Raw genomic sequence first — 24,341 nt, forward strand, 5'->3', positions numbered from 1 at the left:
AGATGATCTGAAAGGAATGATATATATTTCACGTAGCAAAAAATTTTCTAAATGATTGAAAATATTCTTTAGTTGAAGATTTGGGAGTTTTGATTTTTTCCTTTAAAGGAGAATGTCCTATTCATATTGATTTTTGTAAGTGCTTTGATAAGCTGTTTGGGATAGAGCCTGTAACCCCAGGAACATGCTGGGTTATGAAAGATATTTGCTAATTTTATCCATCAAAGGCAAAGAGGAGAATTTGTGTGGTTTAGGGTGAAGAGAAGGAGGTAGGAGAAGTGAGGTGAAAAGGGAAGATGAAAGTGAGATGCCTACTGTGTGTACTACTTCCCATGGTCTTCCAAATCTTCATTAAAATACCTTCCCATGCTGTTAGAGCACGGGAAATGTGTATATGGCCCTTCCCATGAAATCTGTATATAATGCCATCATCTTTTTTATTAAAGTGTAGTTGATTTACAGTATTGTATTAGTTTCAGGTGACATAGCAAAGTTGTTCAATTATATGTATTTTTTAGGGTATTTTCCATTATAGGTAATAAGATATTGTGTTCAGTAATACATAATAAATCTTATATATAAGATATATATAAGAATATAGTTCCCTGTGCTATACAGTAAATCCTTGTTGCTTGTTTATTTTATGTACAGTTGTTTGTGTCTGTTAATCTCATACTCCTGATTTATCCCTCCCTCCTTTTTGTAACCATAAGTTTGTTTTCTGTGTCTATAATCTGTTTCTGTTGTGTATTTAGATTCATTTATATTAATTTTTTAGATTCCACGTACAAGTGATATCATATATTTGTCTACCTCTGACTTACTTCACTTAGTATAATATTCTCTAGGTCCATCCATGTTGCTATGGATGGCAATATTTCATTCTTTTTATGACTGAGTAGGATTCTACTGTGTGTGTCTGTGTATCACACCTTTATCCATTCATCTGTTGAAGGACATTTAGGTTGCATCAATGTCTTGGATATTGTAAATAATGCTGCTATGAACATTTGTATTTTTTCAGATTAGAGTTTTTGTCTTCTGATAAGGGCTTAATATCCAAAATATACAAACAGTTTAAATAACTCAATATAAAAAAGTCCAATCAAACAGTGGACAGAAGACCTAAATAGATATTTCTCCACCAATGGCCAACAGGCACATAAAAAGATGCTCAGCATCATTAATTATTAGAGAAATGCAGTCAAAGCCACAAAGAAGTACCACCTCACATTAGTCAGAAGACCATCATCAAAAAGTCTACAAATAATAAAGACTGGAGAGAGTGTGAAGGTAAGGGAACCCTCATATGCTGTTGGTAGGAATGTAAACTGGTGAAATCACTGTGGAAAACAATATGGAGGTTTTAAAAAAAAACAAAAACTAAAAATAGACCTACTTATGATCCAGCAATCCCATTCCTGGGCATACAATGCCATTGTCCATAGGCTTCTAATTTAACTGAAAATAAATCTGATGTTCTAATTTATTTTTCTTTATTGATCATCTGCTTCCTTTGCCTGACTGTGTGTTTCTTAATCCTCGATTTTCAGAAGTTTCATCAAGATTTAGCTCTAGCTTAATCTATTAATTTTCTTGAAACAAAGTAAGCTCCTCTGGGTCTGAAAATTTGAGTTTCCTTAGATGTTAGCAAAGTATTCTCTTAATATTACCTTTGAATCTTTTTTCCTATTTCATGTTTTCTTTCTCTTTTTCATGATCCCCAAGAATAACTATATGTTGATTCTCTATTTATCTGTCTTCTATATCTATCTCCTTTTCTCTATTAACATTTTAATCCTTTGAAACTTCATTTGACAGTTTTTCTCAAAACCTTCATGTCTGTGGTTTAGTTTTTACACTGGCAGTTCTCCTTTCTTATTCTTATGACAGGTTTTAAAATCTACAATGACTTTATTTATATTTTTTAATTTATTTTTTATCTGAGTATAGTTAATGTACAATACTATGTCAGTTACTGGTGTACAGTATAATGATTCACAATTTTTAAAGGTTATATTCCATTTACAGTTATTATGAAATTGGCTATACTACCCCTGTTTTGCAATGTATCCTTATGGTTTATTTTATGCATACTAATTTGTACCTCTTAATCTCCTACCCTATGTTGCTCCTTTTGCCTTTTCTCTTCCCACTAGTAACCACTAGTTCATTCCTCATACCTGGGGTTAAGTTTCTCTTTTGTTGTATTCACTGGTTTGTTGTACTTTTTAGATTTCACACGTAAGTGATACCATCCAGTGTTTGTCTTTCTCTGTCTGACTTATTTCACTTCGCATAACACCCTCCAAGTCCATCCATGCTGCAAATGGCAATATTTCTTTCTTTTTATGGCTGAGTAGTATCCCATTATATATATGTACCACATCTTCTTTATCCATTCATCTGTTTAGGGACACATATCTTAGCAATTGTAAATAATTCTGCTATGAACATTGGGTACACATATCTTCTTGAATTAGTGTTTTCAGTTTTTTTCAGATATATATACTCAAGAGTAGAATTGCTGGGTTATGTGATAGTTCTACTTTTAGTTGTTGAGACAACGTCATGCTCTTTTCCACAGTGACTGCACCAGTTTACATCCCCACGAACAGTGTCTGAGTATTTCTTTTTCCGCATCCTTGCCAACATTTATTTGTGTTTTTTTTTGACGATCGCCATTTTGACAGGTTTGAGATGATGCCTCATTGTGGTTTTGAATTGTGTTTCCACAATGATTAATGATGCTGAGCATCTTCTTATATGCCTGTTGTACATCTACATTTCCTCTTTGGAAACATGTCTGTTTAGTTCTGTCCATTTTTGGGCTTCCCTTGTGGTTCAGCTGGTAAAGAACACTCCTGCAATGCAGGAGACCTGGGTTTGATCTCTGGGTTGGGAAGATCCCCTGGAGAAGGGAAACGCTACCCACTCCAGTGTTCTTGGGCTTCCCTGTGGCTCAGGTGGTAAAGAATCTGCCTTCAATATGGGAGACCAGGTTTGATCCCTGGGTTGGGAAGTTCCCCTGGAGAAGGGAAAGGCTACCCACTCCAGTATTCTGGCCTGGAGTACTCCACAGACTGTATAGTCCTTGGGGCTGCAAAGAGTCATACACACCCATTTTTAATGGGGTTGTTTGCTTGCTTGTCTTTTTTTAAATGTTGAGTTGGAGCTGTTTGTATACGTTGGATATTAAATTTCTATTTCTGATAGTTTGTTGTTAATGTGTAGAAATTGTTTTTATAAATTAATTTCCTTTATTTTTAAAAACTTTTTCTCTGCCATCTCCCATTTTATCTCATTCTTTTTTGTAATTAATTTTATCTTTTATTTAATGTTTTTGTTTCTATTCTTTGATTTCATGAAATTGAGATGCCACTTTATCTTTGAAATGCAGTAAAAGGATTGCATAAGGCCATTTCCTACAACAATTCTTACTCTACTTTGTAATCATCTGATTTTTGATTTTACATTCCCTTTTTATCATTTCTAAAAATATTTTTGCTTAAATTCCAAATATGCTTGCTACTTACTTCATACTTAAGTCTACATAATTCTAACTTGGTCTGCTGTTAGACTTAGTAATTGCTAGCTGATTCTCCTTGTTTTCCTTTCTTGTTTGACTATCCATTTATAATTTGAGCTAGAAGATATGAAGTCTCAGCTGTTTGGTTTGATATGGAAAGAGAGAAACAGTGTTTGGGGACATAAATGTAGCTATTTTAGAAAGATTGTCAACAGCTGGTTTGCAGGCATATGTGAACCCAAACATTCTACTATAAAGTATACTACATTTTCTGCCTAGATTGTCTCTTTTACTAAAGGGAAATTCCACTTAGAGTTCTTCCTATTATTCAAGAAGTGGAAGTAATATGGCAGGAAGCCAGATTATTGTTCAAGCCCTTGTGGCAAACAAATTGGTTTGTTGCCATGCAGTTGTTAATTTGTTCAATAAAATGATTGTGTAGTGCTATATGCAAGTGCTATGCTTTTAGTAAGGAGCTTATGTTCTAGTTCAGGCAGAGATGATTATCAAAATAATTACGTAACATAAAATATTATATCCTGATAGGAGATGATAAATATTAAGAAAAAATAAAACAGGGAAGCAGGTTTGAAGGCATAAAAGGTTACTGTACATTTGCCTCTGCTCAGTCAAATATGACCAGTAACTCCAAAAGTAATTCTCAGTTTTCTGTTGCTTCTCTCTCTACCTCTTGTCTGGTTTGCCCCTCAGATTTAGGAGACCAGGTCATGGGGCTCAGCAGTTGGTATGACCACATAGTCCTGATTCAGTTGTCTGTTGCCATTCTGTTATGAAAATGGACTAAAGGACTTAAGTTCTCTGCTTTCCCTGTAGTCGTCATGTGCCCAAGTGGAGGTCCTCTCACTCACTACTTTTAACATATATTAAGGTGTACTGCATGAATTTCCTAGGTGTTACTGGGTTCTGCATTCTATTCTGATTATCTATATAACTATTCCATGAAACTATTAATAATTTAATAGTTTGGGTTACGGTAGTATTACTGTAAATTTTAATACATAGTATGGCATATATTAAAATGACAGTTGCTCTTTTAATGAAATTCTCTTGCCTACTATCACACACATTTATTCTTCTAGTGGTTGTTCATTCACTCAGTTGAGTCTGACTCTTTGCAACCCCAATCAAGTAGCCAAAATATTGAAGCTTCAGCTTCAGCATTAGTCCTTCCAAATACTCCGGGTTGATTTCCTTTAGGATGGACTGGTTGGATCTCTTTGCCGTCCAAGGGACTCTCAAGAGTCTTCTCCAGCACACAGTTTGAAAGCACCAATTCTTCAGGATTCACCCTTCTTTTTGTTCCAACTCTCATAGCCGTACATGACTACTGATTTATTCTGCTAAGTGAACAGTAAAACCATCATTCCTAATTCTAAAAAATATTAGATTTTTATTGAAGCAGTATAAAATATATGTATGAATTTGGACATATTGACACTTTAAGGTTTTCAATCCAGGTACAGATGTCATTTCATTAATTCACATTTTCTGTGTGTCCTGTGACAGAATTTTACAGTTTCAATACAGGTCCTATGCTTTGCTTCAATATGTTCTTGAGTATTTTGTAAACTTCATTCCTTGTGATAGAATATTGTCTATTTTTCAAGTGGCAATTGTTGGAAGCAATAAATCTAGTGATCTTTATAAACATGTTCTTTCTAGCCATGTAACTTAATTATCTCAATGCTTTGATAGATTATTAGTAGTTCTTTCAGTTTTCTATAGTCATTTTATCTAGAAGTTAAGTATTTCATTATTAATATTACTTCTACTTGCCACGTTTTGTATTTTCCTGGTTCATCTTTTCTCATCTTTTAATTTTCAGCTTTTTTTCTATTTTTTTTTTTTTGCATTTCTGATAAAAACTACAAATAGAATTTTGTAACCCAGGCTGACCTTCTTTGATGTTGACAGGGAAATTTAACCCATTAACATTTGTTGATACGATCTGTATGCAAAATTTTAGTTTCCTCCAGCACATGTTCTATTTTCTGTTCACTGTTTCTTTTCTTACTTTCCTGGCTTGGTCACATTTCTCTTCATTTTATTTTCCCTATTCAATCCTCCTTGTTAAATTGTTAAGTTTTACTCCGCTTTCCCATTTTGCTAATGCTTAACATCCCATCTTGATGTCATAATGAAATGTATATTCCTTTGTTATTATATAAGAATTAAACAGTAACTGTGACTAATCATTTAACCAATTGTTTTATTAACATATACTAAAGAAGTTCATAATCTTTTGTTCCTTCTCCTCCCCACTCTTACATATCTTTTCTCTCTCAAGAACCTTTCTTAATACTTATCTTACAAATTCCTACTCATGGTAACAGCATCTATTCAGATTTTCAGTTATGTATACTTCAAGAATAATTTTACAGTACTGTATCCTTAACTCAACATTCAGAAAACTAAGATCATGGCATCTGGTCCCATCACTTCATGGCAATAGATTAGGAAACAATGGAAACAGTGACAGACTTTATTTTCTTAGACTCTAAAATCACTGCAGATGGTGATTGCAACCATGAAATTAAAAGATGGTTGCTCCTTGGAAGAAAAACTATGACCAATCTAGACAGCATATTAAAAAGCAGAGACATTACTTTGCCAACAAAAGTCCATCTAGTCAAACTATGGTTTTTCCAGTGGTCATGTGTGATGTGAGAGTTGGACTATAAAGAAAGCTGAGTGTTGAAGAATTGATGCTTTTGAACTGTGGTGTTGGGGAAGACTGTTGGAGAAGACTCTTGAGAGTCCCTTGGACTGTAAGGAGAACCAACCAGTCCATCCTAAAGGAGATCAGTCCTAAATATTCATTGGAAGGACTGATGCTGAAGCTGAAACTCCAATATGTTAGCCACCTGATGCAAAGAGCTGACTCATTTGAAAAGATCCTGATGATGGGAAAGATTGAAGGCAGGAGGAGAAGGGGACAGCAGAGGATGAGATGGTTGGATGGCATCACCGACTCGATGGACATGAGTTTGAACAAGCTCCAGGAGTTGGTGATGGACAGGGAAGCCTGGCGTGCTGCAGTCCATGGGGTCACAAAGAGTCGGACCTGACTGAGCTACTGAACTGAACTGACTTTATGCTTTCTTTGCATGCTGTTTGAATGTCATAATTTTACTATAAAATATATTATTGATATATGACAACTTATGCATATAATGCATATGACCCATATGAAACAATGTAATGAAAATCCACATATGAATTCATCTGGCTTAGGAAAGTTTATTACCAATGCTCTTGAAAATGATTGTGTATTTCCTTCCTGGTCCTTTCAGTTTTTCCAGGAAACTTCTAGCTTAAATTTTAGGTTTTTCATTCTGTTGTATAATTCTGTAGGCTGTCTGATTATCTATGTGTCCCTTAACAATATATTCTTAAGTGTGTTTTGACTTTGAAGGCTATTGCATACAGTGCAGCTGTGAACATTCTTGAGTCTCCTGGTGCTCATATGCAAGAGTTTCTATAGGTAAGGTATGTACCTGATTATAGTATATGTTCATCTTGGTTTTACTAGATAGTGCCAAACTGTTTTCAAAATAGTTATACCAGTTCACATCCCCTATCAGCTCTGTATGAAAGTTCTTATTTTTGTGTCTTTGCCATGCTGGATAGGTCGTTTTCATGGTAACCTTAATTTGCATTTCTGTAGTTACTAATAAGATCAACTGTATTTTTGGTCCCTGTTTTTATTTTTTCGTCCTCTGTAAAATGTCTGTTTATGTCTTTCTCTTTGATTTATAGGGATTCTTTGTATACTGCCTGGAGAAGGAAATGGCAACCCAGTCCAGTATTCTTGCCTGGAGAATTCCACAGACAGAAGAGCCTGGCTGCAATCCATTGGGTCACAAAGAGTCAGACATGAGTGAGCTACTGACACTTTTGTATACTGTGGATATATATGTTACAAATATCTAATTATAGAATGAGAAAGCATAGCCTATCTGATAAAGTGGTTATGGTTATTGTTTAGTCAGTAAGTAGTGTCTGACTCTTGTGATCCCATGGACTGTAGCGCTCCAGGCTCCTCTGTCCCTGAGATTTCCCAGCCAAGAAAACTAGAGTGGGTTGCCGTTTGCTTCTCCAGGGGCTCTTCTGAACCCAGTATTGAACCTGCATCTCTTGCATTGGCAAGTGGATTCTTTACCACTGAGCCACCAGGGAATTTTAATCAAGTGATAGTTGGGCATAAGTCTAAATGAAATGAGAAATGAATCTTGTACATATTACATGAAAGACCATTTCAGGTAAGGGAAACCGAGTGAAGGCCTGAGGAAGGAACAGAATCAAGTTCCTCAGAGCTCAGCGAGTTCCAAGAACATGGGCATCAGGTGGATGGGGCTTGGGACGCTGTAAGAGACCCTCTCTTTGCAAAATGATGCCGGGCTCTGTAGAGTCTGATAAAGAATTTGGACTTCATTCTAAGTAGGATGAGTAGTCACTGAAAGTATTGAGCAAGGAGTAAAATAACCCGAATGAAGTTGTTGTTTTTTTTCCTCCATGGAAAAGCATTTTATTTTTATTATAGCAGTGTGTACATGATTGAAGTTTTTAAAGGCCCATTCAGCTCAGTAGAGAATAGGGTGTGGGGTACAAGGATGGGAGCTGGGAAATCAGCCAGCACATGCTGCGGTAATACAGCTCTGATGATGGTGGCTTAAACGATGGTGGAAGAAGTGGAAATGGGGAGAAGTGATTGGATTTGCATTATTATTTCATCGTAATGCACCAGGATCTGCTGATGAATTGGATATGAAGTGAGAGAATAAGTGATGGATAAGGATCACTTAAGCAAGGATCATCCATAAGCAAGGATGACATCACAGTTTTTCCAGAGCAAGAATGTGGATGGAGTTGAAAAATGGAACCTTCAATCTGGGGGCATGTGTATCAAAGTCTGCTTTAAAAACATTAAGTCTTGGGGAGGGTGTAATTAGATATACAAGTAAAAATGCTGAATAGTAAGTAAGATAGTTGAGTCTCGAGTTCCCTGAGAAAGTTGAAGCAGGAGTTATACATTTGCAACTGTTCCGTATCTACATGGCATAAAGATATGAGTAGATGCAGACACATATAAAGAGAGTGTAGCTGTGTAGGAGAAGTCTGAGGACTGAGCTTTGGAACTTCATGATTTAGAAGTTGAGAAGATGTAAAAAACAAGCCAGAGAGACTAAAGAAGTGGCCACAAGAGGTATGTGGAAGCCAAGAGAATAGAGTGTTACAAGTAGAAGGAAATGATCAGCTGTGTCGAGCACCACTGATGGTTTGGTTAAGATAAGTAGTAAGCACTGACCATTGTTTTTTTTTTTTTTGACCATTGTTTTTTGACCGGTGGAAATCATTGGTGTGCTTGCCAAGAGCAGTTCTATTGGAGTAGGGAGAAAAATCTGACTGGAATGGGTTCCAGGGAGAATGGGAGGAGAGAGAGTAATCTCACTTCATTGGATGGATCGTGCATGAGAGGAACTATTAGAGGGTGCAGGCAAAAGGGCAGACAGTTGCAGAGACAAGTCCTTGAGTAGATGAAAAAAAACAAAGATTTAGTGTTGAAGTGACAGGGGCACAGGCAGTCCATGCATTGTAGCAGGAAGGAAGCAGAGTATCGGGCTACCAGTAGTGTACATTGATTACAAAGAAAACATTCTCTAGATGGATCTCCTCTTTCCCTCAGCCTCAAAAAATTAGCTCCTCTGCTTTTGCTCCCATCCTCAAAACCATGTCCATTAGGTGGAATGAGGGACAACTATTAAGTCTTTCTCTCCACATTGTTTCTTACACCTCCACGCCCATCCCTTAGCATCTAAGCCCAACTTCGTCCTTCCAGCAAAACAATGAAAACTCCTGAAGATAGATGCCCTCGGGGGTGAGTCAAGGGTGGCTGCTGGGCTCACACACCTAGTCTCTACTTAGGTTACCAAACCACCAGGTACTGTTATTTTTCAGAAGTACATAAATAATATTACAGATTATGCAGAGTTATTCTGTATTTTCCTGAATTCTGGGTGCTTTTACCATTATCTTTTTTCTCAGTCAACAATCATATGAAATTATATAGATTTATTCATTATGTTATTTAACAGTGATTTTTGTACATGAAGGTTAGGAATCACTTCTTTGAAAGACCACCTTATATGAAATTCAGCAAATCAGAAAAAAAAAAAAAATCACATTGCTGTTCCCATTCTCTTCTTAGTATTCTTGCTGAGATATTCCTTTTTCAAGCTCTATGTTAAGCCAAAATAATAACTTCAGTAGCTCAAGAAACATTCCCTGGTGGCCCCCTGTGCGGTAGGAGGTTTGGAAGACTTCAGGTCTGCGTGGATAACTGCAGGAGACCTGGCCCCTGTCCTCATGGGGCCTGGTGGGGTGGAGGCTGTGTACTCTGAAGGAAGCAGATACAGCAATGGAGAAGAACTACAGAAAGACACAGTCATCTATTCTTTCATCCATTCAGCAGAGATTGATTGAGGCAGTACCAGACACTGAGTGAATACACAAAACTGACAAAGAGGCGGTCTCATCTTTGCAGATCACTGTAAAGAACAAGGGAAATTTTTTTTAACCCTCGTCTTCTCTTAACATTATCTTCCCTTGTGGACTCTGATTTGTATCTACAACAGTGTAAGTGGTTACAATGATTACATATCTAAATTTAAATATCTATCCGAATTTTAATCTAATGTTGTCCTCTGTGGGGCTCTGGACCTTAACTTAAAATTGCCATTTGTGGCAGAAATAAAGAATACCACTCCCTTCTATATTTTGCTCTATGATGAAACAAAGGCAATTTAAAAGTAAGATTGGTGCAGATGTACCTGTGTTTCTATGGTTCACATTTTATATAATGTCAAAAGGAGTTAAGGTTAACTATTTTTAATAACAGCTGGTTGTTTTATTTAACTTGCTAAGAGAAGAGTCAGAGACTGGATGCTGGACAATGGAACTAATGAGGTCCAACTCATAGTGAAAAAGTGTTAGTCACTCAGTCATATCTGATTCTTTGTGATCCCATGGACTGTAGCGCACCAGGCTCCTCTGTCCATGGGATTCTCCAGGCAAGAATACTGGAGTGGGTAGCCGTTCTGTTCTCCAGAGGATCTTCCCAATCCAGAGACTGAACCCAGGTCTCCCGCATTGCAGGCTGATTCTTTACCGTATGAGCTATAGGCTTGATTTCAAGTGCAAACATCGTAGAGAAAAATATTCTGAAGTAGTGTTTTCCAAACTGTTAATTCCCTGAGATACTAGCAGATCTTTCATCAAGTAAAAAGGCCAAATAAACTTGGAAAGCATGATATATTAACATTTTTCTCTTAGCGATCCATAATTCAATGTATTGAAGGTTCTGAGATACAGGACTAAGTAAGGTTAGGATATCACTTTAACTTTATTAATACAGTGTTGCTTAAACATATATGCCCATAGAAGCCTGTGTTGTTTGTTTGTTTCCTTGGGTTTTGGAGGGAGAGGAATATACGTGATTAGGAACATGTTTTAATGTCAGAAAATTCAAACAAACAAAGTTATAGTTTCACTTCCTCTCTCAATTCTTTCTAATCATGTTTCAAAAGTCAGAGCTAATGTTAGTGAGTGTCTGCTATATGCCAGGCACTTGACCACATACCTTACGCATTATCTTACCTGGACTGATGACAGTATTAAGAGGTAAACTCCCTATTTAAAAGCTAAAATAAAATAATCTACTCTCCATATAATGCTTTTAAATGATAGGATTCATACACAGATATGGCCAACCCAAGGTTCATTTTTCCCACATGCCACACATTCATGAGCTGTAGATAGATGAGTTATTACATCTCTTAAGATATGTTTTGGGAAGAACAAACATGTCTTGTAGGGGGTGGAGTGTAGAGGTGGCAAGATTGTAGCAATTTAGAGCTTCAGAAAAAGTGCTTCAAGAAAAGCCAGAGGAACAAGAGATCAAATTGCCAACATCTGTTGGATCAACAAAAAAGCAAGAGAGTTCCAGAAAAAACATCTACTTCTACTTCATTGACTATGGCCAAAGCCTTTGACTGTGTGGATCACAACAAACTGTGGAAAATTCTTAAAGAGACGGGAATACCAGACCACCTGACCTGCCTCTTGAGAAACCTGTGTGCAGGTCAAGAAGCAACAGTTAGAACTGGACATGGAACAACAGACTGGTTCCAGATCTGGAAAGGAGTACATCAAGGCTGTATATTGTCACCCTGCTTATTTAACTTCTATGCTGAGTGCATCATGTGAAATGCTGGGCAGGATGAAGCACAAGCTGGAATCAAGATTGCCAGGAGAAATATCAGTAATCTTAGATAATGCAGATGATACCACCCTTATGGCAGAAAATGAAGAACTAAAGGAGCCTCTTGATGAAAATGAAAGAGGAGAGTGAAAAAGTGGGCTTAAAACTCAACAGTGAGAAAACTAAGATCATGGCATCTGGTCCCATCACTTCATGGCAAATAGATGGGGAAACAAGGGAAATAGTGACAGGCTTTATATTTTCGGGCTCCAAAATCACTGCAGATGATGACCACAGCCATGAAATTAAAAGGCACTTGCCCCTTGAAAGAAAAGCTATGACAAACCTAGACAGTATATTAAAAAGCAGAAACATTACTTTGCCAACAAAGTTCCATCTAGTCAAAACTATGGTTTTTCCAGTAGTCATGTATTGATATGAGAGTTGGACTGTACTGAAATCTGAGAGCCAAAGAATTGATGCTTTTGAACTGTGATGTTGGAGGAGACTCTTGAGAGTCCCTTGGATTGCAAGGAGATCCAGCCAGTCCATCCTAAAGGAAATCAGTCCTGAATATTCATTGGAAGGACTGATGATAAAGCTGAAGCTCCAGGACTTTGGCCACCTGATTCAAAGAACTGACTCATTGGGAAAGACCCTGTTGCTGGGAAAGATTGAAGGCAGGAGCAGAAGGGGACAACAGAGGATGAAATGGTTGAATGGCATCATTGACTTGATGGACATGAGTTTGAGCAAGCTCCGGGAGTTGGTGATGGACAAGCAGGCCTGGTGTACTGCAGTCCATGGGGTTGCAAACAGTCAGACATGACTGACTGAACTGAACTGAACTGAGTGCTTCAGGAAAGCAATTGTTAATAATACTGTACATTTATTCAATTCTTTAAGTTAATTTTCCTGGTGTGTAAAGTTCTCTTTTAACATACACTGTTTGATCTGCTCCAAAAGAGTCATTAGCCTACAGATTTAGAGAAATAAAGGCTATATGAAGGGGCAGCAGTGTGGTCTTGTGGAAAGACCATAGTCTTTCCCTGACCATTTTAATTCTGTCTTGTTCCCTCAGGTCACTTTCTATTACCATTACCCATTTCACTCATAGTGCACACTATTGTTTGGTATTATCTTGCTCTTTATTTGTTTACAGGTCCTCTCCATATTCCCCTCAGAATATAAGCCCCACGAAAGCAGATACTTTGTCTGATTATTCAGTGCTGCAGTTTCAGAACCTTAAATGATGCCTAGCAATAAATATTTTATGAGTAAGTAAAAGAAAGGCTAAAAGGAATTAACCTTTGATTAATATCTCTGCTCTGGCATTTATTATCTCTATAAACTTAGCCAATTACTTAGCCTCTGTAAACCTATTCCTCATCTTAAAAAATGGAAATGCTTGTGTTTATTTCAAATGGTTGAGCATCAAGTTAAATTATATAAGATAGATATGTAAATGATCTAGTTCAATGTTAGTTCACCTTTCAATTTGCTTTTATCACATGTTCCCCCTTCTTTTTCACTGGGATTCATGAAAAGACTGGATCACAAACAGAAATGTGAGCATTTCTATATTAATTCAAATTGCACTTTATATTATCAACATGTTAGGAACTTCTCTTGGAATTTATTTTGTGTTTAAGAGTTTTTATACTGATCAAAGTGTAAAAAATTTGCTTTGGTTTTCAATAGAATTCCATGGTTTCATAGTGTAGTCAAATCCTGATAAAACCAGAACTAAACTCAGCTATAAAAAGGAACGCATTTGAGTCAGTTCTAATGAGGTGGATGAAACTGGAGCCTGTTATACAGAGTGAAGTAAGTTATAAAGTGCAACACCAATACAGTATATTTACATATATATGGAATTTAGAAAGACGGTAATGATGACCCTATATACAAGGCAGCAAAAGAGACACAGATGTAAAGAACAGACTTTTGGACTCTGTGGGAGAAGCTGATGGTGGGATGATCTGAGAGAACAGCATCGAAACATGTATGTTGCCGTATGTGAAACAGATGATCAGAGCAAGTTTGATGCATGAAGCAGGGCGCTCAAAGCAGGTGCTCTGGGACAACCCAGAGGAATGGGGTGGGGAGGGAGGTGGGAGGGGGGTTTAGGATGGGGGACACATGTGCACCCATGGCGGATTCACGGCGATGTATGGCAAAACCCATCACAATACTGTAAAGTAATTATCCTCCTATTAAAATTAATTCATTTTTAAAAATGAAAAAAAAGAGAAGGGCGGATAAAGTAAATTAAAAAGACAACCATGTTGGAGTTGTTGGGGAGAGAAGGGGCTGGTAAGGGTGTATGTCTTATTTTCTGTTAATCACAATATTTTAGGATTGGAAGGAATCAAACCTCTGTGCTTTTTTCCAGCATCTCTCACCTAAACTTCTTTTTCAGAATCCCCCCAGATGACCATGAAGTCCTTGCCTGAAAACACAGGGAGATGGTGTGAGAGAGAGTTTGAACTCAGAGTCCACATCATCCAAGTTCTGTCGCTCTAATGTTGGTCATGCCATCTTCTCTACTCTTCTTCTTCCTAATTTATAAACAGAATTAATAATTCCCACTTGCTGTGAGGCAACATGATACATATATAAAGCAGATACTCCACAAATATTAATTCTTTCCCCTCTAGGAACTCATTCCTTTGCAAAGAAACCTGCTTCATCTCCTTAAACACTTCTGAATCCTTTCTGTGTGTTGACTGACATTTGTTTCTCTGTCCCCTGCAGGTTCTAGCACAATTTGGGGGGACTCCATAGAATAAATAGAATCCTTTTTCTTAATAAGAATGCCTGAGCTGAGAAATCACAAGGGCAAGTGCTTGCCGAATCCAGGAAGGTCATTTAAGTGGGCAGAGTGATCCGATTTAAGAAAACTGACCAAAGGCCTACCACCAGTTTGCGGGCTGTCTGTGCCTCGTCCAAAGCAGCAGCTGCAGCGTGGCTTTAGCAGATTGGTGCCACCCAGCTAATTCAGAGATGTTTTCATAACTCTGGGAAGAATTGTGTGAGCCGAAGAAAACACGTCTGTGAGCCAGAACAGGCGTTTGAAGACAGCCTACTGCAACCTCTGCTTAGATGATTGCAAACCATTATCAAGCCTCCCTTAGCCTTTTTTTTCCTGGTGGAACAACACAGACACTTGATACCATTAAGCAGCCCATGCTGGCATAGAGTCGGCAGAGGCTGGAGTCCGGCCCGCCCTCTGATCCCCCCAGGGCCTCTGGGAACTAGCAGCGGCCCAGCTGTACATCTTGGTCCCCTTCAACCACTCCTCACATGGCGGATTTTCTACTTATCTTCCTGTCAGACCATTTTTCTTCCTAACACATCACAATTCAGCAGTGGAGAGAATTCTAGAAGTAGAAATTCTAGAAGTGGTCTAGAAATACAAATGTGGTCTGACCAACACAAGATGTGGACTCTGTCCCCCCTTAATTTAGAAATGAGGTTCTTTATTTTGGATCCTTAGATCTCATACTAGTCTGTGTATTGATTTCAGGGAATTTCAATTGATCATGAACTCACTGAAATTGTGTACAAGATTTTGTGGGGTTTGCATGTGTATATGCATATCCTTTAACAGATTCTTAAAAGAATAAAATTCAAAATAAGACTCAACATCTACTAAAGGTTATGTTTTAATTAATGTAGTTTTTAGCAATAATTTTGGGACAATTTGGTCAGAATAATAATAACTATTCTAATACTCCTATCAGAATATTGACCAACACTGAACTTGCGTGCGTGCGTGCTAAGTTCACTTCAGTCGTGTCTGACTCTTTGCAACCCTATGGACTGTACCCCACCAGGCTCTTCTGTCCATGGGATTCTCCAGGCAAGAATACTGGAGTGAGTTGCCATATCCTCCTCCACGGGATTTTCTAGACCCAGGGATTGCATCTCTTATGTTTCCCACATTGGCTGACGGGATCTTAACCACTAGCGCCTCCTGGGAAGCCCCCAAAACTGAGATTAGTCTCTACAAAGAGCCATTTGTCTTTTCTACATGGTTTTTTTTTACTGCAAAGCTCCATAACCTTGCCTTGGATACTGGTGTAATTACCCAAGCCTATCCAGTGAATGCTGCTGTAATTAATTCTTTAATCCTTGTCTGAGACTTAACATTTTTACTTAGTAGGTCTCATTGTATTAGACTGATACCAAAACCTATAATGCTATAATGCTGTAATTTTAAGACATCAGAAATAATTTTATGCTGGACTATTTAGCTTCTACGTATTTACATGATCTTCCTTTCTTCTTTTTTTTTTTCTTCTCTGTAGGCCGAAAGTTTAAAAAGTTCAATAAAGTTAGAGTTATGAGAACACTGGATGCTGTGGCCCTCCCACAGCCGGTGGGTATTCCAAATGAAAGTCAAGCCCTAAGCCAGAGAATCACCTTTTCACCAAGTCAAGAGTTGCAGTTGTTTCCCCCACTGATCAACTTGCTCATGAGCATCGAACCAGATGTGGTCTATGCAGGACACGACAACACCAAACCTGATACCTCCAGCTCTCTGCTGACAAGTCTGAATCAGCTTGGCGAGAGACAACTTCTTTCAGTGGTCAAGTGGTCTAAGTCACTGCCAGGTAATAATAATTTGTATATAATAGCACGTAATAAAAATTTTTACTATGGCTTCATACTAGTGGGTGGCTAAATAAAACAGGCCATGCAATAAATTAAATGGAGTGTAAACAGGGGGTTGTTGTGTGTGTTTCAGCAGTTCAAAATATTTATCTAGGACCCTATATTATATACTGTTTGTCTAGGACCCTAATGTGTGCTTTGGAAATAAAAAAGACATAGATAACATTTTGAGTCTTATTGATGAATTAAGAATTACATATATGAAGAAGTTAAGGAATAGCATAACTCTGTATTATCTACTAGATAGTATCGGAGTTCAGAAAAAGACAAATTGACCATCTTCTCAGAAATGTCTAGTTCATTCCAAATCCAAATTTAACCAACCTCATGTGGTTGAAAAATAAAACTGAATGTATCTATTCATATAACAAATAAAAATAGTATTCAGAGTGTAGCAAAGTATCTAAAGTCAATCAAGAATTAAAATTGCTAAACCTAGAAGAAATAATTTGGACACAGAGAAACCTCCAGTCACTATTTTTGTGAATTTATACCCAGAAAGTGAGAATTTAAATTATGTCATCATGAAAGGATTTTAATCACTTTATTAGTTACTTCTGCTCTCTCAGCACAGTTGCATAGGAGCCAAGAGACTGAAAGAATTACAGGGATGTAGTTCTCACCGGCTAAACCTTGGACTGCAGAGCTGAGATTAATATGTGGGTAGTAATTACTTGTCAGCTGGCGCTAGTGGTAAAGAACCCGCCTGCCAATGTAGGAGATGTAAGAGATGCCGCTTCGATCCCTGGGTTGGGAAGATCCCCTGGAGGAGGGCATGGCAACCCACTCCAGTATTCTTGCCTGGGGAATCCCGTGGTCGGAGGGGCTGGACAAGCTATGGTCCTTAGAGTCACGGAGTCAGACATGACTGAAACAATTTCACATGCATGTCCACAGTTATTTGTGGAGGCATTAATCCCATAATTAGAAATAAAACCTTTTTTACAGTTATTTTCTCTTTACACTGATAGTAACCTTATACTCCTTTAGACTAGTTTATTTCCAATATCTGATCGAGAATTAAACATATTATACATTTTAGTCTCCAAGTAAATTTAATAGCCTTTTTTTTTTTAAGAAAAGATTTCATTTCCCAATTTGCCTTAATACTATTTCTGTTATTCTGCCTGAAAGGTTTGAAATATAATAGACGAATTGTTATTGAAAAGTCAAGTTTACACGAGACAGAAAGAAAAACAGATTCATGTTTGTTGACTCTTTAAAAAAATACATGTTGAGAAAATTAATTAAACTAACTATTCTAGTGAAGATAAAGTAACATCAAAAATCAAAATACCCAGGTTCTTATTAGCTTCACTCTTGTTGAAAAGCTTTGGACAGGTAATTTTTTTTTATTAAGAAAGTTCTAAATTTTTTTTAAAGTTTACTGTAAAGTGGTTATCAAATTTGATAGATTTTTATTAAATTAAAATATTACAATAACATTGGCAAACTTTTTCAGTTTTAAAATGTGAGTGTTTATGTGTTTAAACATGTTTTTCTATTATTTGGTAAGGTTCTTTCTTTGATTTTTGTTGACATAGCTCATATTTCTTTTGTTTTCATTTTGTAGAGTCTCTACTGTCAAAAAAAGACTATTATCATTTGGCAAAGTTAGAAAATAACCAATTATAATTACAAAGATAATTTATTCATTTGGAAAAAAACTAATTGAGTCTCCTAAGTTGAAATACAACTGTCTGTCTAGGTATTTGATCCCCACGCATCCTCCAAAAGAGTGAGAGAAAATTTTCACATTGCATTTGGTGGCAACTTTTTGAATGTTGCAAAATGTAATTTGTGTATAATTACACAAAGAATTACACAAGAATGATGGCATCACCAGTATTACATATGTTGTTTTCATTAACTGTATAATAACTGTTATAATAAGGGAATAACTGTATAATAAGGGAAACATTAAAATTATCAAAGTACTGAGTGGCCCATGGTCTTTTAAAGCATATTTTCATGGTCTGAATTCTGAGAGTAACTTGAATGAATGTTCAAGTCAGTGAAGCAGAGTGACCATACTGACCTCTGTGAGAGGACTCAGAAGGACACGTGCATAGCAATTTGCTCTCAAAGCTACTAGCTGCTCAGAAACTTCCAGCTTTATTCACGTGAGTCACTCGAGAAGTGTCTATTGCATATATCTTTGTGCAAGACGTAAGCATTGCACGGTAGTGTTAGAGAAGCCAGCAGGCTGGGCTCCTGATGGCGTTGCACTGTGGTGCAGCACGTCCTTGCCCCTGGTCCTCAGTTCTGTACATAAGGGAAACTTATTTCATCTATTCGTTCACAGTGTTATTGGTCCGTGAAAGATGAACTTAGTTAAATGAAGCTTATTGATAGTTTACTTATTTAAAGTGGAAAAACAAAATATTGCTCGGAAAACATGTAGGTAGATCAGGCAGTTCTTTCACAAACAGAAAGTGTATTTGGGAGTCAGCTTAAGATAAGGTTTCAGGCATTCTGAGGCATCAGAGAAGAGAAATCTGCCCTGAAGCTCCAGGGAAAGTAATCATGGCCCTAAACTAAACAGGGACAGCACTTATTCACAATGTCCTGTGTTGTCTGGTTAGGCTCGTTTGAATAGTAGACCTGTAGGGATTTGAAGTGAAAACACTGTATGTAGTAAGTATTTGTTCAAGACCTAAAATTCCTTGGGTATATATGTTTATCCAGATAAACCAATGCCATTTAACTTTGCAAAGAAGAAAAAGATAATTTTAAACATTTCTTTGGGGGAGAAAAAGATCAGATGCAGGCTGATAATCATTACCAAGGTGTCAGCACGCATGAGAGCCACAGGGCGTGTGTCTGCAAACCCCCGAGAGGTCTTGTGCTGCCTGCCCAGGGACTCCGATGGCATCTTGTCTATGCTCTTCTTTTGTCTTTGACAAAAGTTACACTGATCACAGCATATCTGACATCTTTACCATAGTATTTCAGAAGTATCTTTGTTTTTCTGTTTAATGGAGACTCACAAAATATGCCTCGTGACAGTACATTTACAAGTGATCTCTGAGGATACATTGACTCTGATACATTGTGTCTACATATGAATGATTTTACATTGACATTTAGCTCTAACTTCCATGGGTAATGTTTTCCTTTCTGAAACTTGAAGTAGCATAGTATTTGCAAAATTTTAAAAATGAGCAAGATGTATTCCCTGTGTTAAGGAACATTCAAAACAGTGGAATGAAAGATACTCAAAAAAGTGAAAGTGTCGATCAGTCATGTCTGACTCTTTGTGACCCCATGGGCTATAGCCCGCCAGTCTCCTATGTCCATGGAATTCTCCAGGCAAGAGTACTGGGGTGGGTAGCAGTTCCTTACCAAAGGGATCTTCCTGACCCAGGGATCGAACCCAGGTTTCCTGCATTGCAGGGAGATTCTTTACCATCTGAGCCACCAGGGAAGCCCCAAACAACTATACAATTGACCCTAGTACAGCGAAGGAATTAGGGGCACTGACTGTCCAAGCAGTCAAGAATCCATATGTAAAGAGAAAGCATTCTGAATAGAAGGAAAAGTGTGGCTAATACTGTAAAATAAGGAAATCAAGAGGTATGTTTGGTGAGTAATAAGTTAGACCAGTTCTGCACCCACAGATTCAACCAACCATGGATCATGTAAGACTATAGTACTAAAAAACAATCTTGAGTAAGTGGACCCATGTTCAAATCCATGGTATTCAAAGATCAACTGTAGTAGCATGTGAAAGTGACATAAGGTACAGATATAAAAAAATGGGGACAGAAGAACATTTTCAGCTTTAGGGACAAGAGGAGGGTCCAGAGACAAGGTATCAGTTAAAGTACACCATGAAGGAGAAGTGAGACTTTGATAAATAGTGTTAAGAAGAGAAAGCATTCTGGATAGAAGGAATAGTGTGGCTGATGGTGTAAAATAAGGGAATCATGAGGTGTGTTTGGTGAACAACGAATTAGACCAGCATAAGAATGGTTCAAAAGTGAAGGTCCCTTAGTAACATAAAAATGTTATCATACCTTCCCCCCACAGTCTAGTAATTAAAATTGTTAATAGTTGCTGATTGAGAGATTACATTGTGCACATGGTTTCTCAAACACCACTGGCATTCTGGGGGTTTCATCATCCAAGAATTAAGAAACCACTGAGAAAATTACATTGGAGAGAATTGAAGAAAGTAAATTTAGAGGTGTACATTGTGGGCAGAGTCAGGGTAGGCTTTGGATACTGAATGTTTAAGTACTCATTCCAACGTCATCCTTATTCTTTATTCTGTGTATTATAGCAGAATACATCGTACCACAATTGATGTGAGAGAGAGGTTCAGGAGAAATATTTCGTTTGCATAAATTTTGCCTTGATTCTTCTATTTATTTGCTGGAAAAAAAAATATTCAGGCCAATGCTTTGACATTTGTAAACATATCTTACTTCTCAGTCAGACTACTTGCATTTGTCAGTATCAGAAGACTAGAACAGTCCTTTGCCTGGCTTTTTGCCTTTGAAGCATGCCAAAATATCTTTTGAGTCAGTGATAGCAATTTCATGCATGACAAAATATTTTTGTCTCTCTCCCCAAATCAAATGAAGAAGTTAAACTACTTCTCCCAAAAAAAGTGATGGAAAAGAAATGAGATTAGCCCTCTTGGAGTAAAGTCGGGCTTTGAGAGTATTTTCATGAAGACATTAAAGCATGATTTTCTAATATTCTATTCCACTGAAACTACTATTGTCAATGTCACCAAAATCTTTTGTCACATCAGTGAATACTTTCAGCCCTTACCATGTTTCGCATACCCCTGAAACCATGACGAAGTAGCCATGTCTTGCCGAAACTCTTCCTGTAGCGTTCATTCCCTTGCAGGCAGATATGTTTCTCTCAATTTACACAGCTTCCATTTCCTTTGTGGATTTGCTCTCCCATGAATTTGGCATTTCCTGGTTCCATCTTCTATTCCAGTAGTTCCTCAGTCTGCAAGGCTGGATGTGCTCACTTACCGCCTTTCTTCAGCTCCCATTATATTCTCATGATTCCTACTTAACATGGTGACAACCGAGGTCCCCTACAGAAGTATTGGACCATATATTTCTTGTGCTTATTATACATTTCCACCTGAATGAACTTCCAAGCCAGCATGACCTTCTACTCCGTAAGCCTAAGACCTTTCTCTGTATCTTGAAATGGCACTGCAGACCAAATCTAGGTTATAATCCTTCACTCACTTTTTTCCTTCACCTCTGTCAACTCTGCTTATTATATGTATGATTCATTACACATGCTATTTACCCTGCTACTACCTTGGGCTATTTTAAGTCCTTATCATTTTCCCCTAGATTTCAGTCACAGCCCCCGACTGACACTATTATCACACTTCACACTGCCCGCAGACAGTCCTCAATTCTGCCACTAGGATCATCTTTTCAAAAGCAATTATAATCTGTTACATTATTCCCTTCCCTTTCCAGAACATCAAACTTCTTAGCCTTAATATTTCAGGTCCTTCCGGCTCCTGGATTTACATTCTGTCTCACCCTCCCACTTCAAATACCTCTGAGGCTTGGTTCCCACAAAGCTCTTTGCTCAATTTCCAGCCTTTCTTCATCCACTTTGTTTTCCCTACATGGTGGCCCTTTGCTTCTCCTACATTTCCACCTGACTAGTCCCTAACTAGTCTTCAGGATGTTAATCAGCTTGCCCTAGGAAGATTTCTCCAAGCCTCCCCAGATTGAGTCAAAGGTCCCTTAGTTTTCTGAGAACTGTGCTGCCTTAAATCTTTGCACATCAAGTTCACATTTATGCATAAGGTCATCAAACGTATGGTAGTGATTACACTTGCTGTGATGAAGCTTCCTTGTGTTCCTCAAAGTTCATAGCTTGTGTGGGAAGATGCTGAGATAGTTGATGCTCTTCCCTTGTTATAGATTAACTATTTCAGTACATGACAGTTTTTACAGGAGCACAACCGGTATATTTTATCAAATCTTTGGGATTAAGCCAGAAGAACCTAGAAGGTCATGTAGGCTAGGTATCACCGTACACTTTCTTTTCAATTTGTTTTAGGCATTAAGGGTTGGACAGTTTGTGACAGAAATTATCAGGTCAAGTCACTTAAAAGGAAAGAGCATTTTTCTTTACTACTTGTTGAACACAATTATGGGTCATCCATCACTTCTCTGTGTGAAGGTTTTCATTTCGATCCTCATCTCAAATGTACTGAGTTTACCTGATCATTATCATCAATGGGAATTTGATCTCAGTGTTCCCGTCTTTGTTTCAGTATAAAGTAATGAATGATATTACAGTTAATGGTTAAAAAAATTGCACTTCTGTACTAAGCATGTTAAAGTCAATTTAACATTGTACACTTAGATAAACACACTTAAAGGGGGAGTAAATAAAGCTATTTTTCTGATCTTTTTTTCATTCTGTTACATAGAAAGGATATACTTTCTGCTATAAATATTGGTAATTTTATATTTTATTTCACCAAGATTTGCCTTTTCTATTATAACATACCAAAAATAAGCCAAGTCTATATGTGCCTCCCTTGAGGGAGTCTTGCTTTTCAGGAATGAGGAAACTTTATTATTTATCTCTTATCAAATGATCCTAAACTTAATGGAAGAAGTAATTACCCATTTTTTAAAGCCTATAAAGTATGCAGTTTACAAGTGGCATTTCTGTACTAGATGTATTGAGTGACTCATAATTTAAAAAACAAGTAATATATAAACATGAACTTCAAGATGCATGTATGACATGAAAATAAAGAGAGAATTATGAAAATTGCATGCCAAGTTTTTCTTGGCTGGTTATTTTTAGAGAGTCTTTCTGCACCTGAGCCAGTCAGGAAGTAAGCAATAAATACCAACTCTACTAAGTTTTAAAAACCAAAAACATCCTGCTATCAAAAACCAAAGAAAAAAGAAAAACATAATTTTCTGAAAAGACGTCAGGGATTCACTGAATAGAAGGACAAGTCTGAAGAGTAGGCAGAAACCAAGGTCTCTCTGGAGGGCCAAGACAAGCATCACAAATGATCCCATTGCATCCTGCTGTCATTAGGCACCACCACCATCATAAGTAAAGCCTAACCGTATCTTGATCTTTGCTTTACTATTTTTTGCTTCAAAGTCCAGGTAGTAGGTAGTCTATGGATCAAACCTAGGTCACAAGCCCAGGGAACCAGAGGCCTTAGCCAGCTTCCTTGTGGGAAGGTAGGGTACTTGCTTTTGTAATTTGGTTGACCAAACTGCAAACAATGGGAAGCTGTTCACATAGAGGGGAAAAGAGATGGGGAGTCGGAGGGAGGGGAGAAGGTGAGCACTGGAGAGGCCCGCCGCCTCTAAAGGGCAAATACCTGCTGCGGTACCGCTGATTATGAGTATGTGCTAAGGATGTTTTCGGTCCCTCTGCGACTAAGAATTTCCAGGAAGAAAAGAGTAGTCTTCCTGCTATTCATACGAAGATGGGAATAGCAGGAAGTACATGAAGGGAAGATAGCCTTTTCTATTTTGAGATAATTAACCAAATCAGGAAATATAGTTCTTTTACACTTGAGATCTAAGGAATTAAGTTTGACTCTTGAAATAGGTCATTTGTAAGTGGACTTTAGCAGTCTTAGAAAAAGTAGATGTTATTTGAAAAGTTTTATAGAACATGGTTGATGATCCTACCAAAATATTTGTTTTCTTTATACCTTTAATGAAATATTTCATCCACTTTTACTGTTTCAAGTACTCAAGTACAAATAATTAAGAGTTTTATATCTTTTGCTCGATATCTCCCCATACCTCTAATTCCTATGCAAATGGATCTTCCATTGGTCCCTCAAACACAGGTCCAAAGTTT

At 37.5% G+C, this 24,341-nt stretch overlaps 1 protein-coding gene across 2 annotated transcripts in view; it reads left to right on the forward strand.

The window, feature by feature from the left end:
- The window catches only part of PGR (progesterone receptor), a 124,022-nt gene that overhangs the window by 68,208 nt on the left and 31,473 nt on the right, over nucleotides 1-24,341 (forward strand). Inside the window, exon 4 of one of the 2 annotated variants that reach the window (XM_061143556.1) lies at nucleotides 16,124-16,429. The exons of the other annotated variant lie outside the window; for it this stretch is intronic. Coding sequence (XP_060999539.1) covers nucleotides 16,124-16,429 — 306 coding nt within the window. The remainder of the gene's footprint in view (nucleotides 1-16,123; nucleotides 16,430-24,341) is intronic. 2 annotated transcript variants of the gene reach the window in all.

Source organism: Dama dama, chromosome 1 (genome assembly GCF_033118175.1).
Source record: "Dama dama isolate Ldn47 chromosome 1, ASM3311817v1, whole genome shotgun sequence".
Lineage (NCBI taxonomy): Eukaryota > Metazoa > Chordata > Mammalia > Artiodactyla > Cervidae > Dama > Dama dama.